This window comes from Corvus brachyrhynchos, unplaced genomic scaffold (assembly GCF_000691975.1).
Source record: "Corvus brachyrhynchos isolate BGI_N302 unplaced genomic scaffold, ASM69197v1 scaffold370, whole genome shotgun sequence".
Classification (NCBI taxonomy): domain Eukaryota; kingdom Metazoa; phylum Chordata; class Aves; order Passeriformes; family Corvidae; genus Corvus; species Corvus brachyrhynchos.
This window is the reverse complement of record NW_008235977.1, coordinates 3,518,747-3,541,842: the sequence shown is the minus strand read 5'-3', so window position 1 is coordinate 3,541,842 and position 23,096 is coordinate 3,518,747. Positions and strand designations below refer to the sequence as shown.

The window sequence follows — 23,096 nt, the reverse complement described above, 5'->3', positions numbered from 1 at the left end:
TCCTGCTGTCTGGCTCCAACTGCTGCCTGGCAGCCAGAGCTCTGGGCAAGCTGCTCTGGGTGGAGACTGGTGACTGATGCTGAAACCAGAGCAGGGCTGGGCAGTCCCCTGCTGCTGCTGCTGTGGGCAGGCCAAGGGCAGGGTTAGGAGTGGTGCCCTCCTCACGCGTCACTGCATCTGCACCATGGAGGGCTCTGCCTCTCCGCACAGCCTGTGCTCTACAGTATAAACTGCAATGTAACAATTGCCAAGTAAGAACCCAGCCCTGGTTCTTTTTTTTCTCCCTGAACAAAAACTGAAAACATTCTTTGAAATGAGTTTTGTTATGAGAGTTACCTTGACATCGACCCAAAGACATGACTTCAATTTTCTCCTGTTTCTGGCATGATGCCTCTTTGATTTGACATGCATTATCATAAGATTTCCCATCGGAAGCACAAAGAGGATTGAAGTTGGTTTGAGAACAGTCAATGTTGCACACACACCTGAAACGATACAGAAAGAGAAAAAAGAAGAGGCTAATATGAGAAACTTTTTTCATGACATCATAAATACATCTCAGAAATGTGTTTGTATTATCCTAACTGTACAATGCAAATCAATATAAGGAAAGTGGAAAGTTCTGTTGAGAGGTCATTTGTATTTCTCAATGGAAATGAGATGTGGGGAGAGGGAAGAGGCACATAAAAGCAAGCAAAAAGAAAGATAAAAGAAGTGTGTTTTACATGGAGAACTGTGCCACAGCATTACCACTTGTAATCTCTTGTAAACCAAAGAGATACGCAGATAAAGCAAGCCGCTGAGCCTTCCTGCAAACTAAGGGAGCCACAAAATTCTCCTCTGTTCAGGAGCTGTCCATTGTATGTAACAACATATAAATGTGGGTTTATATTGATTTATGATTTGATTCTGAAAATAATTACAGGGACTAGAGGCACTCTGACTGTAACAGAAGATGTGATACTGAAGCCTCACTTCACCTCCCTGGAATAAAACCACCTGCCAAGACGAAGACTGAAGCAGGGATGTGACCACACTCTCTCTGTGCCTCAGGCTGGTGGGATCTCCCCAGCTCCTGGACACAGAGAGGCTACTCACTATTAAAACCAGCAGAGTGCTGTTTTAGGGAAGACGTTGTGCACAAGCACTTTCTGAAGCACTTGGATAACTCAGCAACCAAAAAGCCTTACCCAGGTGTTACTCAGGAAGGTCAGTGCCCACTGCTGGCTGGGTGTCGTGCTCTGTGCAGGGTGAAGGCTCCCACGTCCAAGAGCACAGTGTGGGCACATGCAGGCAGGGCAGTGGTAGCCCTGTTCTCAGATTGCTTAGGGCCACCTCAAGAGACCACAGCTTGTGAACTCCTGGGCTGCCCTGAGATGTGAACCAGCGCACAGGGAGGGATTCACTTCCGAAGTCTGCTCTGGATCTGAACTAATGCACTAATGTGGACACGTACTGATCCCAGCAAGCCTTGCCATTGCTTCTAAGATGGAGAAACCTAATTATTTCCATCAACAGCAGGCTGCAGACTCTTTTCTTTAGGTTTCTCCTATTTCATTATCATTAGCAATGTCAGACACCCTTGGGCATCAGCAGAGCATAGGCACGCTAATCTTCTGTCCCCCAACTGTGCCGTGTAACAGACAGCTCAGCCTCAGCAAACCCAACGTGATCTTGCTTGGGGACAAAGCCAGAGGTCTAACCTGGCAGCTGCTCCAGCTCTTCTGAGCACATAATTGTGCACATGCTGCTATCTAAACTCTTCCCAGCTCCTTCTGACATTCAGGCAAAGTAATGCAATTGATGCTCTATCTCCAGCCCACCGGTTGTGCTGAACCTCACGGCGCCAGCTCCACAGCTCTCCCTTTGGAAAGCTAACTAATGGAAATGTCAAGCCTCTAGCCTCGCTGCTTGATTTAAGAAAGTGTTTAAAAGTCAGTCCACCTCCCATTTTCAGCAGACATCTGGACACCTTTGACTACTGGAGGTGTAGAGGGATATACACAAAACTTTGGTGGAAAGAGGAAGAAGGAAATTAGAGTGTGGGTCAAATCCCTCTATCACCCCGTCTGGCCTCTGGCGTCCAGGAATGTGACCAGGGTGATGGGAGACAGTGGAACCAGTAGTTGTGCTCTTTCAGAATTTTTTTTTACACTGGGTAGGTCTATTTACCCCAAATGTTCACAAAACACAGGAATCTTCAGTTCAAAAAGAGGCCAGTGGTGAAAAGCTGTGGTTATAAATTAAATTACATGATTTCATAACCCGAAGAAAAGCGTCTAGCTCCCTGTGTGTAGCAATTTCCCCGCACTGATAAACATACAGAATATAAGAAAAAAACTCCAGCACATTTCCTAAGAATCTCCTTATCAGCAGAATAAGAATGTTCTGCTCCACTGAAATATTAACCATCATCATTTCTTTCCGCAGCCATTTCCAGCTTCCCACCTTAGTCAAACTCACTTCATTAGGAAACATTTACTGCTCAAGTAATAGCAATTCTTTCCACGTAGCTCCACCATTTGCATTTCAGATGGGACACAATCAGCCATATGCTCCCTTTTTTTGTAATAAACCAGTTAAGAAACAGCTTCACTTCTCTACATTTTGCTACAAAAAATGAGTGAAGGTTAATATATATTATGTCTCAAGTCAAGAGAAAATTAAGCCAACAGGAAAATTACAACCAAAGGGTGCTCTTTAGGGGAAATCTTAGCAACTTTGGATGCAATTTCAAAAATACCTAGGGGATGCAGGAACCTATGCTCAGAGTTAGACGCTTTAGAGACATATTTTTAAAGGTGTTTAAATGCTTAAGGATGCATGCAAACACTTTGTGTGGGATTTTTGGTATCTCTGAGACCTATCTCCCACTGATTTCAAAGAGCTTCCGAGCCCACCAGGCATTTATTTACATCTTTTGATACCTTCCAAAACACAAAGATCCAAAATTACTTTCCTGACCTGTTCCAGCAGAAGTGAGAAGAGAACTAATGTTTTTCTGAACCCCATTTTAAAATCTCTACTGCAAGACCAGCCTTTCTTTCCAAGCAAACCTCTGCAGCAGCCACACAAAGAGGACGCGCCACGTGAGCACCACAAACCACACGCGGCTTGTGCTGGGGTCAGATCGCTCGTGTGCCAGGGAGAGCAGAAAGGGACACCCCCAGGATGACACCGTATGCTCCAGAGCCTTATAGGATCTCCTGTGTGAAGCCTGATTCTCAGGGCCAACTAGATGGATGCTGAAAAAACACCAAACTTGTTGCCCCAATCTCCTTGCTGCAAGGATCTGTGCGTCATCCACCCCTTGCACAGTTTTCAGCAGACAACTTCTAGCTTGCTTCTGCAGTTTATTACTGCTTTTGCACTTATCTACTCAAATCCTACTTTAAGGCTGCACAATTAAGTTGACATCAAATATAATGTCAGGAAATGTGAAAGGTAGGACTGCATCAGGAAGATTAATGTGCCTGTGTTGCTGACTCTTTAATTTCTAGTGCTCCTCTTATCAGGGAAAATGACGGTATTCAAACACATTTTTTCAAACTGGAGGAAGAAACAGTCTGCCATTTGGACCACTCCACCAAATTCCAGAAGGGCAAATTGCAGGGAAACAGGTGAGGCATGTACTCCAAACGTGTGTGCCTAGGCAAATGCAGCCTCTGAGAATGCCTCAGACTTGAGTGGGATCCACCAGTGAGGTAATAAATACATAATGAACAGCACTTAATACATTTGATTGAATGAAATGCTGTAAAGGTGCCTTCACTTTTTGAAGCATTATAAAATGCAGAAGTGGGACTCTCTTGTATTAAACAAGAACCACCCTGTGACATCCCCGCTTGGCCCCGCAGTGCATGTTAGGCGAGAGTACCAACGGTGTTCAAGACTTCAGCTCTTGGGGGACACAGAAGTCCCCTACCCTGAAGAGAGCCTTCCCTGACACCTGTCATGCACAGGGCTGGCAGCACCCATCCCACTGCCATGCGTGTGTCCAATGGGCTAGCTGGCTGCCTGCAGCTTCCCAGTCCCTGAGGCACTCCAGGAGGCCTCGAATTTTGAGTAATTTGACCATTTGACCATGTTAACATCCTGCCTATGACTTCTGATTATAGTTCTACCAATAAATCTATTTGGTTTCTGTGTTCCCAAGTGTAGCACTGAAGAAAGCCTGGCAATAGAAAGGCTGACTCAGTGTTCCTGGGGCTCAAGATACCGTGGGAAGGTCAATGAGGTCTCCTAGGGGGGTCACAGGATGAAACTGTACCCAAGAACATATACAAAATGCATGTGTAGGATTTAACCATGCCTTCTGCAGTCAGAAACAGAGCTTTAAAAGCCTCTGTGAGGAAGGTGAGCCTCCAAGATGTCAGCAGACACCCCAGTTGCTCTGACAAAGGAAGAAATGGTGGTCCACAGGCCCTGCACATCTTCAAGTAATGGGCTCACACACTAATTGATTAAAATTTGGGCTGCTACTATAAACAATCATTAAACAAGGCTCATTTTCTTATGTCCTTTCTTCCAGGTCATTGTGATAGTCTCCAATGAATTCCCTTTATTTTATAGGCTTTATTTTATTCCATTTCATTTCATGTGATGATAATCTTGGAGGAACTGAACATCCAGCAATCTGTGTGGTTACTTTGGGGATTGTGGAAGCAAAAAACACCAAAGCAAACTAAAAAGACTGTCCAAGGGGCAAGCCTGGGCACCTCCTGAGGGGATTTTGGGCTAACTCCCCATGGTGCATTTTGCAGCATTGCTTGATGACTTTGCTGGACCCTGTCATAGGAATGTCACACCCGGGATGAACCAGACGGTGTCTGCAGGAAGAGGTGCAGCTCTGCAGATAAGATGCAGGAGAGGCCCAGGAGGACGCCTGGGGGAGAGCTGGCAGAACTGAGCTTAGCCTGAGGCAGGTGAGATGCTGACAGGCACCTCCTTGTGGGCTGTGTGTTGCTGCACTCCGGTCTGTGAGCTTTGGGAGCTTCTGTCAAGGGAGGAACTGCAAAGAGGGTGCTCAACAGCACAAAGGAACCCACGGGCATTTTGGGAGTGATCATCACTATTTCACCTGTTTAACATGCTTCTCCCCTCCCCAGAGAAATGAGAGAAAAGCACAAAGAACTCCTTTCCAGCCCAGATCCTGAAGAAATGCTGCCCAGCCCTCAGTCTGGTCTATGTGCCAGCAGTGGTGGTGATGGGCTGCACCAGGCTGCTTGGCCAAGCTGGAACAGCCAACTGGGCTTTCTGTTGAATCAGTCTCCATAAAAATTAATGGGGTCAATAAACCAGGCACAGGTGAGTGCACAGTCTCGTAAGTCCCTACACTTCTGCAAATAACATATGGTATTATTTTCTGGGCACAGAGAATACCTTTGCCTGCAGAGAGCAAGATACTGAAGAGAGGAGTCACGGCTATGAAGAACTGTCCCTGGAAGGAGGAACTGCATTTTAAGGAGGAGTCTCAATAAAATGAGAGAATGCTTCTTTGCCCATGAAAGGTAGGGGAATGCTGTAATTCTATTTCCTTAGTTCATGAACAGAATATAATCATTAGTGACACAGTGATGACAAAAAGAAACGCACTCCATGCTTTATCTTTACTCCTATAAGAACAACTATTGGGTCTTTGTTTCCAGCAATGTATTACTGAAAAATAATTAAAAAAAAAATGACTATGCAATATCTGCACGTAGTATGAGGAAGGTTTCCCACGTAGCTCTGATGGGAAGCAACGAGGATAAATGAGACAATGCTTCCAAAAGAGCGGTTTTTGCAGGCACATTTCTGTCATTGTGAGATGCCAATGGCAGTTCTTCCCCATTCAGCGTCTTTTAATTAGCCCTCTGCTGTTTGGAAACCTGAGAGCATTGTTGGTACTACCTCTGTTTATTAAAGATTCATATTTAGACTTTGCTGGCCATGGGTCATTTGCTTTTTGGAACCAGAGCAACAGAAAATTGTGCCTGAGATATCTGAATGAGAAGTACTTAATGAAATGACTAACGTCTTCAGCCAAGTGTCTAGTTGATTACAGGGTCCAAACAGCAGAACAGCAATAAATCTGCCACAAAGAGAATTGTCAGTCAAGAAAAAAGGCATAAAACCAAAGAGACAGGGAAGCAAGAGCTAAAAATGTGAAAATGCAAATCTAGTGTTATTTTTACTAGTCAGAGCTCATATGCTAATTTGGTCAAGTGTGAGATCCCACCATGTCTCAGAGAGCACTATTTTACAGGGAAGGTGAAGTTCCATTCTGCAGTCATTTTAAACGTTATACACTTTCTCCAGGAAAAAAAGAAATAAAAAAAGCAATGAAAAACCCAACAACATTTTGCAGCATAAAAATGCCCAAAGCCTTTCCTTTGCCACAAAACAGTGTATACATAAAAACACAGTTGTACATTTATGATATTTCCACCAGAGACATTTCTTATCTTCCTCTGCTCTGACTAGAAAGTGGTGATCAGAAACTCAAATTTTTGGATGTCAGCATAGTCCTCTGCAAGCCCCCTGCCCCTCCGAGTACGACAATAAGTGCCCATTTAAAGCAAACCTGGCAGTATACACCTGCATAAAGAGCCTGGCAATCAGTCCCAAATGCCTTCTCTATCATTTGGATTCCTGCAAGGTTTTTCTTTCTGGTACACAGGGCATCTTTGTTGACACTACCAGCAGGCAAGCTGAAATGAAGCCAGGCTTAACATTACGCCTTGACACTGGAACAGGCATTGTAGCACGGTTCAGCTGTGTGTCAGGAGGCTGGTGGGAGCTCTCATGTACCCAGGCAGCTTTGGGGGTGTTTAATGCCTCAACACACCATGCAGAGACACTTGAACAAGCCCTAGGCAGGGACTGGGCAAGGTGAGCCTCTGGGAGCTCAGGTAGCCTGTTCAGACTAGCATCACACCTTGTTCAAACACACAGCCTGTGATAGCCCTTCACTGGCAAGCAGTGACAGCCACCTCTGTACCCACCTCAGCACACCACCCACCCACAAAGCCACCTGCACACACGGGCAGCTAAACTGGATTGCTCCAGGGGGCTTGGACACACCTCTGTTTTGACGTGAGTGTCAAAAGGACCCCATAAATCCGAGCTTCTGCCGCTGCCCCTCAGCCCATCTCCAAGCCCACCAGTGAGCTCTACAGTGATCTCAGACAGCCCTACAGCAGCAATGGCCTGGCATCTTTACACCCCTTTAACAGAGAGTTAAACAGGATGTTTCAAAGTCCTGACACCCTCAAGGCAGGGTCAACAGAGACTTTTGGTAGTCTGGCCAAACTCAGGTACCCCACGGTGGTCTCTGCAGCACGTGGAACACAGCCCAAGAGGATGGCACCCAACGGATGACAAAACTGCCTGGCATCATTGCCTGCTTTGGCATGCACTGAACATCAGGTATGCTGACATACATATATATCAAATATATTCATCATGCACACTGGCACACAGTGTTTTACACTTTCTATGAATCATACCCTACAACCTGTCTGTGCTTGCCAGGAGACTGAAATCCTATCACTGCACTCTTAAGAACATCATTAAGAGGCTTAAAGAATAGAGACTCGGCGTGTCTCCTTCAAAACAAATTTTGCTGTAATTTTTGAGGTTGATGCAAAACTTTAGCTGCAGTGCAGAACAATAAACAATACATATTTTATAATGGCAGCACAAAAATAGCATGCAGTATTTCTTTTCTGGGCCTGCTAGTGCTTCTCTTCTGCTTTAAGATCACAAGAGAAGAAAAGCATGGCTTATTTCGAGTGCCTTCCATTCACTGGTTGTTATTTATTTATTTATTTATCTAATTTATTTTTCCTTTTTGTCCTTTGTAGCCCTGCTTCTGCACTAAGGGCTTTAGCATGTCTACTTTGCGCGGTGGCTTCCCTGGGATATTTTACCTCTATCAACTGTTCAAATGTTTATCTTCACCAGGAGTAAAAGGAGAAAAGCTTGATTCCCTCAGGGTGATGCAATGTTTCTGCATGGCATTTCAATAGCATCCTGTTATTCAAACAATTAGAAATCACAGAGACCATGCACAGAATTATCAGCATACTGCATGGAGATTTTTATTATTATGTAGTGCATAATGAAAATGATTTGAAGGACCCCAAAGCATCATAACAGAAGGAAGCACTGAATAATCAGGTGATTTTTTTTTTTTTTACTGCAAGAGCCCAAAATATTGTTTACTGGACATATGTCAAGCTAAAATGCGCTAAAGTGGTGAATATATTTACTGATGGCCTTCCTTGCATACCAAATTCACTACTCTAGGAGTGTAGCTGGAGACAGAGCCAGGAGCCTGGGCTACAGCTGCCACGCTGCTGCTGCTGCATAGCAGGGACTGACTGGCAGTGCTTAAAAATACACACGGATTTGTCAGAGCACGTTTTTCATGGCAGCTTGGGGAAGATGTTTCAAAACCATGGACTGCTCCTGGAGACACCTTGCTGTACCGCCATGAGGAGAGTCCCTGGGCACTGGCTGCTTCCCAGAGCTCAGTGAGGAGCTTGTCTCATGCTCCTCCAGTTTTCAAGAAGTCATCCTGGAGACTGCAGCTCATGAAAAATGCTTTAATCTGCAGTGCAGGACAATGCAACTTGAGTCCTAATTCCCCTTTAATTTTTGACCTGTACCTTTTTTTACTAAATTTTTGACAAAAAATATAACAAACTTCTCCTTTGCTTCCTTCTTACAATTCCCAGCACCAATTATAGTACAACCTTCACCTAGCTTCCCAATGCCTCTGGTGCCCTCAACAGTACATTGAGTTGTATGCTAACAACTTCAGAGCAAAACAAATGTCTCTTTTTTTTTTTCCTGTCCTTCTAAATATAATTTCTATTTAGAAAGTAATAAGTTGTATAAAGCAATCTTTGCTACACTGGACACTTTAAAGCCAAACAGAGAATCACAAGGCTGATGACTGGGTTTGAAGAGTCATGGAAAAACCCTCCTGCTAGCTGTGTGACCAGAGAAGAAAATTCTAATTCTGTGCACATGCCAGTTCAAGTGTCTGCAGGTATCTAATGGGTGAAGTTTATTTCAAACTCATAGAATAAAATACATGCCCTTTTATGGTTTGCCTACCACTGGTGTCCTTCACGTCTCTGTGGTCTGTGCTAAAACAAAGCTTTGCTGAGTCTTTGCGTAAACATGTGAGGCTGTCCTTCATGAACGGTTTATTGCTGTGCGCCTCAGACTGCTGATATTGTTCACTCCTATCTTGAAGCCAGCAGAAGAACGAAAATTGTTTCCACAAATCCCAGAGCTTCACCCCAGACTGAACAACCAGTGGGAATATTGCAATGTCCAGTGGGAAGCATGGGACACTAACTAGCTGCAGGTCCTGGCATGGACCTGCCATGCAGGATCCTTCTGCTCATAAAAAACTGCAGCACTTTCTGGGACCAATGGCAAATTTCTGCTAAAACCTTTGTTAACAACACTAGAAGTTATTCCTGAAAGTGGAAAGTGGACTGATTTATCAGTGAAAGTAAAGGGATGATGGCTTTTTGGTTAGCAGAGACCAGTGTGCTGCTAGCCCCCTCCCTTCCAGCACATGAGCCATCCACTGCTGGTGGGGAAGGGAAGTGGGGACCTTTCTAAAATGAGTGAAAACAGTGGTAAAGAAATTCCTCAATGTAAAGTCTGCCTCCACATGTGCAAACCCAGACCAGCTCTCCCCACAAACCTCTCTGCATCCTTAAACATGTGTGCCTCCCGCTTCCTCACAGATTCACGGGTACTCTGAGGTGTAAGAGACCCGCAAAGATCGTCTTCAGTAAACAGCCCACGCAGGGGTTGGACCCACAGCCTTGGTGCTGTTAGCACCAGGCTCTAACTGGGGATAGCTGCCTGATGCAGCACCATCTGAACTGGCCACATACTCCAGGCTACCCTGCTTGGTCAGCTGCCTTCAATGACAAAACAAAATCCAGTCTAGCTATTTAATGAAATTTTGGCGGGATACTTCCAGGCTTTCCTTCACTCATTGTTGGCACGTCCTGCACAGAAATAAGGCAGGATAACCTCATGTTATCCTGCCCAGCAGTGAAATGAGATCTCAGCCCCCCGGTATGAGCCTGGGACCCAAGCAAATCACTGCATTTGCAAGAAGGAGGGTGCAGTAGTAACCCTCTTTTCCTCAAAGCATCCAGGTCTGTAGGTGAAAGCTGCTGTACAAAACTAGGCATTAGTGCTGGCTGGGGATCTGCCTCTTCTCTTGCTGCCTCATGCTGACCACAGTGGCTGCCTGCTTTTGGGATCAAGCCCCAAGGGACAGTCCACTGCCAGGGAAAGGAAGACAGACAAATGACTGCAATGTGCCATCCCAAGGACATGTCCTTGCCAGCAAACTAATGGGATGAGAATAATCTTCTTCAGGTCTGGGACACAGATCAGTGGAATGCATCTGCAGCTCCTTGAAAGGAGCAAGTGCTGTGCACTGGTCAGGACAGATGTCCCCGGGGCACCTGTGCTGTTCCACAGGAGAGAGCTCTGTTACAAAATGGGCAGGCTGAGACATAGCAATTAAATCTGTACGTCTGGGGACATCTCACACAGGCTTTTAGCAGCAGCCTGCACGCAGGAAGGGACTGGGGCAGAAGATGGGCTCTGTGAGGAAGGGACACCTGCCACTTGGCAGGGGCTGTGAGAGCTGAGGTCAGCCCTGTGCGTCAGCTCCTATTGAGTTTTCCTCAGGCTCATATTTAATGCATGGGATGTATTTTTAATGGTTTAGATGTGTGAACAAACCGTGGCCTTGATGTTCCTACATGGGTGTGTGAAGGAGCCTTCGACCTTCTGCAATGGATGCAGTTCTATTTTAATAGTTAACATAAAGTGGGATGGAAGAGATGAAGCATTCTATTAAGACATTTGATAATAAATTGGTAAGTGCTTTCCCAGTGTTTTACATAGTTATTCTCTCTGCTGATCTATTTAGCCAACACATGTAATTCTGAGCTACAAAGTTGTATTCCTGCTTTCGTAAACATACTTACATAAAACTCAATAACAACACAGTCTATTTATTGCTAAAACGCTAGTAGGAAATTGGAAAAGGTATAAATACAATTCATTGCTGGTGATCTCCTGCCCCCTGAAGGCACTGTCGGGCTCCAAATCTTGCTCAGTTCACAGCATCATAAAACCGAAGCAATAAATGTCACTCCTTTCTTGATTGCGCATTAGGCCAATCGGCTTTTTATTGCCACTAAATAGGCCGTCAGGAAGGCACCGCTCGCTTTACTGCTAGGGGATGACTTTGGCTAAATGGGGGGCCAGGGAGGGAGAAAGCTTACTTTTAAATAACAAGGCTAAGAGAAAACGGGGAAAAAGAAGGTGCAAAAGCACGTTGCCCTGCAAGGCCTTTGCACTTGCTCTTTCACGCTGTAATGCCTTGATGTACGCAGACGATTACGTGTCAATGTACATTAATATCTGATGTGCATTACCATATTATCATCCCTTATGTGCACTTTCACAGCCTGGTGAGCCCAGGCTCTCCCAGCCACGGGGTTACACAACCAACGTCACTGTGGGGGTACAAACTCAGTCTCGCACAGCTCTGGGGAGCACCAGCGCACAGCTCTGCCCTTGCAGGGCCCAAAGGGACCCTCCTGAGTCCCTCTCACAAAGCAGCAGGAGCTGGGCATGATCTTTACAACACTCTGTATTACAGCAAGAACACAAAACAGTGTGCCAAAACCATTCCTTCCAGTGCAAATAAAGCCATGTGCTCAGAAGGCTAGGACACTTTCCTACCCAGGACTGAAAACCACCAGGGAGTAAAAAAAAAAAAAACCCAGACCCTGGGTTCATTTGCTGACTTGCTGAACTGTGCACATGGAATGGTTCTCTCCACCATGCTGTCACATGTATGTGTTGTATGCTGACATTGCCTGAAAAGACAGGGGGATGCTGCTGCTGTCCCACACAACGCTGAGCCACACATGTGCACCCTTGAAACAGGTACGGGTCGGTGTTAACGCAGTCCCACAGCCACACCACCTCGATGCTGCCGCCGCGCCACATCCTCCAGCTGCCCCGTCACATAAACGTTTAATTCAGCTGTTCATGCTGGATGAGCCTTTCCAGCCTCCCAGCAGGCAGAAGGAAGGCAGGAGAGGATAACCTCCCTCCCACCCTTGGGTAGTGTTCCCAAAACCCTCCCTGAGCCCCAAAATGTTGGCAGCCACTGCAGTTCCTCCCCACTCTCCAGCAAACAGTCGACTGGACTAGCTGCAAGTCAGCTTTACATTTCCTCCCTGCTTCCACAGTCCTCTGTCCCTCCAGCCTTCTCTGCCATGACCACCCATCCCTCCATGCCTCCTGTCCACACACTGCATAGACGCATCTTGGCCATGGAAACCTAACAGGAAAATTGGTCTATGTTGAGCCACGCTTTTAAAATTATTGGAGCTTTTTTCCCCCAACTCTAATGTTGACTGACTCCTAATTGCAAAGACAAATGATGACCGTGTCTCTTACAAGCCTTCCTATCCCTGAATTTCAGAATAATTTGTGCCTTGCTCCTACAAGAGCATGGCACGGTAAGACATGAAAACCCCCCAAAATCTCAGACGCTATTTTTGGCTTTTGACAAATCAATATTTCCTCTGAAGCAATTGAAGCAGTCAGTAAGGCAAATTCTCCTTTTATCATCACAATTTCCAAGTTATTCCTTTGCACTGTGTGACTGACAGAGCATTCACACTCCAACTGAGTTTGTTCTCCCTTCTACCAGCAAAAGGCTCCACAGGCTACTGAGAAGTTACTCCATAGTTATCAAACTGGGAGAGAACTTTTGTTTCACTGAAGTCAGTGGGATAACTTTCATTGACTTCCCTAAGTTGGAAGTTCACCTTCTGAACTGAAAACCAAGTTTGGGCGAGCATCTGAAAAGAGGAGCTTAAGGAAAAAAAAAATCTGTAAGCTTTATGACTGTATAGAGTATTATTCCCTGGACACACAGCAGGTTTTGCTGTAATTGCAAAAGATAAAAAATGCCTTTTTTATTACAAAACCAAATGTTAGGGATTCTAGTTTTTTGGATAAGAGATGGATGTGTCATATGGGGTCCTTAAAAACCCAGTTGGGTGAGTAGTACAGATGGAATACAATGTGGGTTTGCATTTATCTGAGAACATTTAGACCCATGATATATAGTCTACACGACAGACTTCCTCGATGTATAGAGAAAATATAGCCAATTTCTTTGTGTAGGCTGAATTATTTACCAGAGTGTTCCAAAGTGTACTGGTAATAAAACACTATGAAGTATAAGTAACTCCAGACAATCTTGGCTTATGTTAAAACAAGTTTCTTTTCTTTTTTTTTTTTTAAAGAATGTTATTAAGAAAATAAATCCTGAGAATCTGGAAAGGCAGGACTTACTCAAATGAACGTAAGCCTCTGAAGGATTGTGTTGACTCAATGGGTAGAAAGGTCAAAGTCTCCCAACCATCATCCTAAAGGAGTTGGGAATCAGTCTCACTTCAAAATTAAATAGCCTATTTTGGCACAGGATGAAGGATGCAGAGATGGTAAAGTGATTCTGTGAAACTCACCTGACTGGGAAAAATGGCTGGTTTTAACTAAACCCAAATAATACATATATATAGAGAGAGAGAGAGAGAGAGTAAAACAACTTCACCAGATGGCCAAACAAGCCATCATTTTTCCAAGCTTTAACTTTCTAGCATGGCCACTAGTAGTGCAATCAGTTTAGAAACACAAAGTGCTCATTCCTTCATCCTCGTCTGGAGAACTGGACCACAAGCTTTTCTTGGAGCTGCTGAAGATAAAGCTGTTTTTTCCACACCTTTCCTGGCTCCTTCTGCAGACTCCTGAGAAAGAGGAAACCCACTTACTTTTGGATTGACTTAGGGTCTTTTTGAAGTCTGCGGGGATCTTTCCCTGTTTATGGTTGGGTACAAAGTCACTTTTACACCTAGGCCAGTTTAGGTTGGAATTGCCCTCTGAAAGAGTCCTACAGTATCTCAGCAGCTTGACAGAGAGAAACCTGACAGGAACCGTGGCATTTGTGCAATGCTTACCTGGGGATCTTATATCCTGACCCTAACATGATGTCTAGACACTGGTTTCTAATGAGCCAAATCTTTCACCTAAGCTGGAGCTGCTGCAACATTGTTCTTGTTTGTGCTGTGGACAGCAACTCAAGCTACAATTTTGTATTTTGCTAGTTTTCCCACTTTTGTGTCCGTTCATGTGGCATTTTTTTTCCAAGTCCCAAATGGAGAAACAGGGCTGGGTTGTCTGTTCAGCTCTCATACTCCAGGCAGCAGGATCTGGCTGACCAGCCTCCTATAAAAGCCTCCAACCTGGCCCTTTCTCAGAGAAGGCTTTGTAATTAAAACATAACATACAGACAGGTAGGCGTCATCTCGCTTTTTCTAATATTCCTCATGTTTTGTCTTTCATGGCAAACCCTTCATTGACTAATTTCCAGTTGCTCAGGCTACACTTTTTCCAGTATTGCTGACTCCTAGCCCTGCACAGTGTCTCTACACTTACCTCAACATGTCATCTCAACAGTTTCCCTGGAAGTCAGCGGCTTTCCTTTTATTTCAAAATCTTTTAACCATAGCACATGCACCAAATGAAACATTACCAGTTAACAGAGACAGCAGTGGGCTCATTTCTGGGCAGGCACTGGAGGTAGCTCTGCTATCAGGTTGAGGCTAAGATAAGTGATACGGGTGTGAGAAGGTGCAACCTGCTTGGTCATCTGCTGCTGTGCAGTGCAGAGATCGTGCTGCAGTGCCTTTACTTCCCTCTGCAAACCCTTTCCTGGACTGTTACTAGACATGACTACTGAGCTCCATGTGAAGATTTATGCAGCAGCATCTTCACTTCATGCCTTAGGTATGATCTCAAGTTAAAGAGAGAAATTCAAGTTTTTGCAGAATTGTGTATTTTTAAGGATTTGATTCCATTCCTCTGTTTATTTGAAGCACAAGTCCAACGTGTATGTTTAAGTGTTATGCCTAGGTATGAGCAAAGATCTACTTTTTCTCTAGAAGAGAAAGAAAAGCAGCAGAAAACAGCAATGTATCTACTGTATAATGCTTGGGACATTGCAGATGTTAAAGCAGCTCATTGTTTCTGCATCTGGAACAAGTAGGTCACACATAGTTATTATACACACTGCTGAACACGAAGCAGCCAATACCCGTGTAATGTATGTGAGACTTCAAACTACCTTTTAGTACTTTTATAGCAGTACAGCATCTTGTTTGCAAATCCTCTGCTTGAGAGCAACTGATGGAAGGGGGAAGGGACTCAAAGCTGACTGACCTAATTGCTGTGTGGATCGAGAAGCTGGCAAAATCATTAGTTTCTTTTGCATGTTTTTTTCTATACTATAATAAAGATAAATATTGATTGTTAGGGCAGTATGGATTGCAGGGGTCGCTGCAGATGGCAGCTGCATGATTTGCACAGATACATCCCATGTACAGAGCCACTTATTTGCATGAGAATGCAGTTTCACCCTCCTCGTGCTGCTGACTGTTCGCTTGCCTTATAGGAGCATTTACCCACACTAAATGCACCGGTGATTAGCAGTAAAATATGAAATGAGAGACTGAAATGGTTCATCTTCGTAATATCTTTTGTATGTGTATGTGCCTGACTGCTGCGGGTAAGTGGAGTTTATTGTCCCAGCCGTGTGGACAGAAGCACAGGACACAGGGGACCTGCTGTAATTATGCTGCAGTGTCACCACCTCACCCGGGAATGCCGCCCAGCCGCACAGCACTGGGGCCAGCGCTCCTTCCTTCCCCACCGACCCACACACTGAACAAGCCAAGCTCCTTCCTCCAAGCTCCCAGCCTGGGGTCATCAGTGTCCTTGCAGAAGGGCTTCAGCATCTTCTCCTGAGCTGAACCTGCCCAGTGGGATCCTTGTGCACTCACAAGGAAGGAAAAGGCCCCTCCAATGTGGGCCAGGCTCATGAGGAGGGAGGAAAGTTGCCTACCATGACTATGGTGTCTATTGCAGAGCATGACATCTCACACCCAGCCAAGAAGGAGTCCTTGGGGTGAGTGGGACCATGTTGCAGGAAGCAGCAGGGGCATTTAGACCCCTTTTGTCACTGACCCCACTTTTTTGTCACAACCCTCAAGAGACCCGTCTCAGGGTTAGGCAACCTCCTCCCAGGGAACTGCTGCCTCTCTCCTCCACCTGCAGCCTCCCACAGGGAGAAAGGGCCAGGCAGAGGAGCACTCTGGAGGTGGCCTCCTCACCTCCTTGGACACTGCTAGGCTGCAGGGGAAGCACTCTGAGAGCACACCACACACCTCTGTGTGTCTGCCTTCCAGCTAGCAACCTGCATCTTACTGTGGGCAGTGCTGCACTTCCACACTGCTGCTGGCTGACCTGCTGATACTGGAATTCAAAGCGAAAGTATGCATATTTAACCCCAATTCATCATCTTGATTTTGATTAACTCTGCAAGTCAGAGGTTTGCAGGATTTAATCTTGTTTTAAGAAAATACTCCTGTCCTCTCCATTGTCAGCATTTTCCAACAGGAAACTCAACCAAAGGATCTTTCTTATTATATATCTCCTGCCACTTTGGACATATTGGTGGACCTCTGAAATAGCTGCCCAGTATTTATCCAAACCACAGCTTGTCCAGTGTAGGGAGTGCTCTTATTTCCTCAGTGGCCCATAAGGAGGAGATTAATGCTGGAACCCAGGTTTCTTACGTGGTTCTGCACTGACACTAAGCCACTCCAGCAGAGAGCAGGCACTCCACTTGGTGAGCACTATTTATGTACAGAGAGTGTTTCATAGAGGCTTTTTGGAAGATCTGAGCAATACACCACTGTTCAAAATGTTACGCCTCATTCTTCAATTCCTTTTAAGTGTATCTCTCGGGGTGTTATGTTGAGTAGCCCCGTCTTACAAAATCAATTATTCCTTAGCCAGCTCAGAAATAAAACCCAAAGCAAGCAACACCGAATGTCTGATTTACCAATAGATTGCAACCCCGTGCTAAAGAGCGCAGCCACTGCCCTGCTTTAAATATTCATGAAGCCCACTGGTGCAAAATGCATTAAAGGTGGGAATAATGCCAGTAATACACGATCCTCTTAGTGACAAGAAGCTTTCACATATTAAAGCAGCAAGATGTTAAAGACTTTCAAGTGAACAGTCTTTGTTTTTAACTTAGAGAAAGAGATTCACTAATGGAATGCCAAATTGCATTCACTCTCATGCTACTTGACTGCAGAATAGGATAATAACACATGTGTGCTTCTGCATGCCATGGAAAACCTGTTATTACAGAGGTTTCTTTCCTGCCTTTTCTCTGTACTTTCTAGAAAATGTTCACACAAATCTTCCCCCTTCAAGTAATCTTCTGGGTGCCAATCCCCCATTAGAATCCCAGGAGTCTAGCCATTAACAGATTCGTTTAACGCAAATAAAGAGATTTAAAAATAAAGGTGACACAGTACAATAGCACAATTTAAATGAGTGACAACTGGCAATGAATAACCAAAAAAAAAAAAGGGACAAAAAGAATTAAACCAGAGATAACGGTCCACAAAATATAGACTGTGACAACGCAGAATAATGTCAATTGTCACTGTAAATCATCAGCAGCCCAACCACATCTGCTATCACACCTGTGCTCTCTTTTCTGATCTGCTCTGGCACCCTAGAAATAGAAGGCGAATAGCCAGCCTCACATTTCCAGCTCCCTGAAGTCTGGCACTGCTACCAGCCTGCATTCCTCTCAACCTGGAGTGGATCAGGCACTCACCCTGCACCCTCAAACTGTTCCTGACTGATAGGGATTCGCTGCTGGTGCTGGGATTATCATCCTGCAGTAACAGTCCCAGGACCACCAGGGACCCTGTTTGGATTTTACAAACCTCATCAGTCAGGTGAGATAGGTAAAGGAGCCAAGATTACATCTGATACCCAATCCACAGAAAAATAGTGATTAAATAATAAACTGGCATTTCTTGTCAAGGAGAGTGGGGCAATATGCATCTCTGGTGCCAAACATGAAAATTCAATTAACATATATTTGAAAGAGGGATCTAGAACCTCTGTACATAGTGCACTTTTATTCTAGAAATAAGAATAGTGAAAAGCTGACATGCAGAAGGCTCATTGCTTAGAAAGATGCTTATCCAAGGCTAATCAGGGGGCAAAGACAGGAAAACAGGGCTCTGTTACAGCACATGAGGTTGCTTACTTCAAAGCAGAACCTTAACAGGCTTTACATGGTCTCTGTACTTCAGGTTGGCAATCGGCTTTCCTGCCTCCTAACAGTTTGTCTGGGAGCATCTTCCCAGCACCAGCCCTTCCCTGCTTCCTGCCCCGAGAAGCACCTTCCCCTGCAGAAAGAGTGCCAGTCAGTAAAGACAGAGCACCTCAGCTCCTGCCATCATTATGCTGCTCCGTAAAAGCCAAGTTGTTTCAAAGGGGAGGAATTAGATTGTGCAAAAGCTGCAGTGGGAACACTGGGGTAAGTTGGATCAGGCAGTTTTACCAAGCTATTTCTGGAAAAAAATAAACACTGCTACTCAGTGCTTATGATTAATAATGTTATCTTGTAGCTAATTTTATTCCTTGCCCCTCTCTTCTCCTGCCTTCCAATTTGGAAGCACACTTAATTATGAAAACATGAGCACCAGACTGTGAATTTTGATATATTAATTTCACCACGGTTTTGTTTCTACACTGCGCCACCAAAGCTCTCAAGGACAACCAGTCAAGGAGACAATGAAAATCATAACACCTGGGGTAATTTTCTTAAGCAAAGTCAACATTAGGCAATTTCTTACTCACAAATTTCATTACATTACTGAAGCCTATAACCATGATGCACCTTGCTCCTGTTTTTCAACACCACAATTTCCTTTGATGACTGGAGCCAGAGCAAGGACTCGGTGGTTTGTTTTCTTGGGGCTTTTTAAGAACTAGAACCGGAGATTACTGATTACTAAGAGGCTGGCAAGACAAGACCAAAATGAACACAGTGGATAACCATGACCATATTCCTGAGCTTCTTCACTGAACAGAAGAACTGTTCCTAATTCCAAGCCTGGCCAAGGGTGCACGGATTCCTTGCCTGGGCGGGGTCACAGCTGCCCAACACTGGGCCCAGCTCTCACGTTCACCATTCATTTATTGACTCCTCTCTGCTCCATTCTCATTCTCCACGTTAGAGCTCTGTTTTATTGACATCTCACTGCCTGGTCTGTGCATCCATTCTTTAGCTACCACTAGCCCATAGCTCCAGAAGCACCTTCCAGACAACAGCTCTAATGTTTGCATGGTTATTTTGTTGTCTCTCAAAATCTGGTTTAATTACTTAGAGGGAAACATGAGGCATGGCATTAGGGCAGTGTTAGAAATATAGCTCTGTGAATAGTGACCTTTTTGATCTATTGGCTGTTCCAAAATCACAATGAAATTATTAGCTCACAGTTGGCTTAATATAAGTTTCCATATTTCCTAGGCAAAATGAAAAATAAAAGTCTGAGTTGATAGAATTATTTCCCCGCAGCTTATGTAATTAAAGTTTAAAATAGCAAAAAAATCTGAATAATTTTGTAACCCCTTTTAAAAAAATAAAAATTAAAAACATTTCCATTGAGAAAATGTCTAAACGTATACTCTCATTTTTTCAAGCAATTGAGGGCAAGGTTTTCAACTTCAGCAAGCTAGGGAAAAGAGAGACAGATTTCCCAGCACTTCTAATGCCACACATGAATTAACATGATGATAATACTAATGATACTTTTTAACTGGAAAAGCTTTAGGTCAATTATTTTTCCCAATTCTATTTTTACTGAAGTATGAAGCTGTAAAACCCCAGATGGAATAACATAAGTTATAATGGCAACAAAATGGATAACTGTGTTTCTAAACTTGGTCTAAACTATGCATGTTCCAAAATTATAAACCAGAGTGTTCTACACATTTTTTTCAGAGTAATAACCACCTCAGTTACTTTGAGATGAAGCTCTGGGTGCAGAAAATTGAGTATCTAACATTTGTAATGCTTTCTAAACCACAGTACCTTTAAATAATACAACATTCATTAAAATAGAAGAGTAGAGCAAATTACTGTACCAAACATCCTCTGCATCTTCGTCACACTCTGCCCCAAACTGGCAAATGTCACAGGTCGATGTCTCTTTTTGATTGGTTTCACCTGAGCCTTCATTGACTGTTTGATGGAAAGCAGAAGAATGTACATTAGTAAAGACAGCACTGTAGCAAAGCACTTCTCTCTCTCTAGAAAAATCTATTCACTGCATCAGCTTAATGTGCTGCTCACAAAGCCGACGGCTGGCCAACAGTGCTCCTGAGCGGGCCAACGCAGAGATTTCCATGCTGGCCTGTGATAAATCCCCTCAATTACAGAGCTAAAAGGAAAACCAGAGAAAAACCCTTCCTTTTCTCTCTCCCCTTATACAATGACCCCTTCAAGCTGCAGCCCAGGAAGGTCATGTCCCCACTGAGCCTCACTGCTTTGTTCCCTGGGAAAATAATGGAGGGGCACTGATAGCATCGCATGCTGCGTCGTGTCCTTACCCATGAAGGCCTTGAGATGGCCCCAAGGGGATGCTTTCCTCGAAAATGTTTTGAAATTACCTGCCATGTGGTGCAATCTAGTCCACTCCAAAGGCAAAACATTTTTCTCTGCAGAAGCACAGCTATGAGCCCCAAGGACTAGTTATCTCTGGCAGGAAAGATTTAGTGCTGTCCAGAGGAGAGGACAATCTCCAGCACAGGTTAAATTTGAAACCTGGGAAAGTCAATGCTGATGTCTGCAATTGTGTAAGGTTTGTACCTGGCCCTTAAGTCAAAAATAAGAAGGGTCTAAAGGGAAAATAAAAATATGGGTGTAAGAGGACTGAGAAAAAATACTGATGGCTGAGTATTGAAAGACGGAAAGAGACCACTAAGGTAGGCACCAAGAAGAGGGTTTGTTAAAAGACCCAAAGGAAACATTATCTATGTTTCTACTGAAGTGTATAAACACCCCTTGATATCTTTTGAAAGACACCACTCTCCAGCAAGACACTGTACCTAGTGATATCATTCTGCCAGTTGCAGATTTATTAAACCAACGCAGACTTTAAGCATCAATCTGCTCTGACTGATGTTGTTATCTGCACTAACAGCCTCTGCAGTGTCATCTCTCTTGCACTTGGAGTCAGCACCGTGGTGCAGGCTTCTGCACACCTGGGTGCAGGGTTCTGCACACCTGGGTGCAACCCACCAAAGCTGGTGCACACGTTGACGTGTGTTGGTAGCCCCAGTGACATCCACTGGACAAATTATCTGCCTGATGTACATCCAGGTGGTTACCAGAGGCTTTTGTGTCAGAGTGTTCTGACTTTGAATAAGCTGCTTTTATTATTTACTCAAAAAAGGACAAGAATCCCAGACTTTCACAAAGCTGTTCAAGGAGAAAGGGCTTTTGCCCCTTGAAGAGCAAGTGTGACTCCAATGCCTGTTTTTCAACAAACTTGTTTCCCTATCCTGGACAAGTTATGTCTCTGCCATGCTTCCCACTATGTGATAACAGGAATAATATAATTTCCTACCAAGAGAGAATGTGGAAACAAGTATATTAAAATATTGTGATATACTTAGATACTACAGTGACAGAAATCACAGAAATACCAAAGGTAGATGACTTATCTAAAATGCGTTTTTCCTAAGCCTTAATATAGTCGAAGGAAGTGTTGGTATTTTTAGGTATGGACTATGCTGCATTAATTTCCTATCAGTCATGCTTGAATTTAGACTATATTAAACTGAAAAAAAATCACCTATGAAAAGCATTCTGATTATCTGATTATGCCAAGAGGAAAAAAAAAGAGAGTTTTGCTCTATTTGTACTAACTTGCTCACCTTTATATCCTTAAAATTCATGTAACAAAAACCGAAGGGGAAACCAGGAAAAACACACTCTAGATTTTTGTTCTACTGCATCGTCAGGCTTTACAGGGAGGGTCTGAGCTGTGGTTTTTCTGTCTCCTAAAATGACTGAGAAACTCTGTAGGCTCACATGTTATAAAAGCCAATGTACAATGGGGGACAAGGTGTCCAAGCACCACATCCTCACACCAGCAGCATCTCCAAGTGCTGCCTGTGTGAGTCTGGCCCCACATCACCGCGCCACTCATGACCCTCCCCACCTCCCTGCAGCTGCACCCATGCCTGCAATGTTGCATTTACATTTTAAATATAGAAATCTCTTTTATTGAGGAGATAACTTTGACAGCCAGCTGTGGCAGGGGATTTCCAGTGGTTAAGATACTACGCAGGGCGTGTAATGAGTGACGAGGGGACCTATGGGCAGAAGACTTCTTACAACAGCCAAGCATTCCTCACCTATCGGAAATATGACAATTGCTCCAGTTCAGGAGGGTGAGAATGTATACTTTATGGAATGGAGCTTTAATTTCTTTATTTTGTTATTCTGCAAATCGCTTCCCATGCATTTCCTTTTAATTTAAAACATATGCCCTGCTTTCTTCCTCCCTGTAATGTTTCTATTCGTAACTGTCCAGCACGTGTCGTTTGACCGGGGACCTCACACGGCTCTACATCACAGAATAAGTGAAACTGCTACTTAAGCCATTAAAAAAGGCCTTTGAAAGACTGAGCACGTTGAAGAGAAGTAACTGATTTAGAGAAGATCATCCACACTACGGCACATTGCAGTTCTGAATATCTACTTGAAATAGGTCACTCCTTCATATTTTTCTGAAGAAGCTCTGTGACCAGCTTTCCATAGTCAATGTGCATGTTGTCATTAAATGTGCAAATGTGCAGCAGTCCTTACTAAAAAAGACAGCTGTTCATCTGTTTATGCTTTCTGTTGTCAGTATAACATGTTGTCAGTTATTCTTTACATTTCTTAAAGGTGTGTTTTCTCTCCCTACACAAACATACCCACTGGCATATGCACCCACACGCAGAACTGACACACACAGGGCTTGTTTTCTCCATGCTGTGCAGATAAGTGCTTTGATAAATCAGACATCTTACAACGAGTTATTTTC

The 23,096-nt window shown here is 44.2% G+C and overlaps 1 protein-coding gene across 1 annotated transcript in view; it reads right to left on the bottom strand.

The window, feature by feature from the left end:
- Positions 1–23,096, bottom strand: part of TMEFF2 (transmembrane protein with EGF like and two follistatin like domains 2) — a gene marked incomplete at its 5' end in the record, with an annotated part of 126,365 nt that overhangs the window by 33,238 nt on the left and 70,031 nt on the right. The window contains 2 exons of the mRNA XM_017728698.1: positions 337–485; positions 20,146–20,242. Of these exons, the coding sequence (XP_017584187.1) occupies positions 337–485; positions 20,146–20,242 (246 nt within the window). The remainder of the gene's footprint in view (positions 1–336; positions 486–20,145; positions 20,243–23,096) is intronic.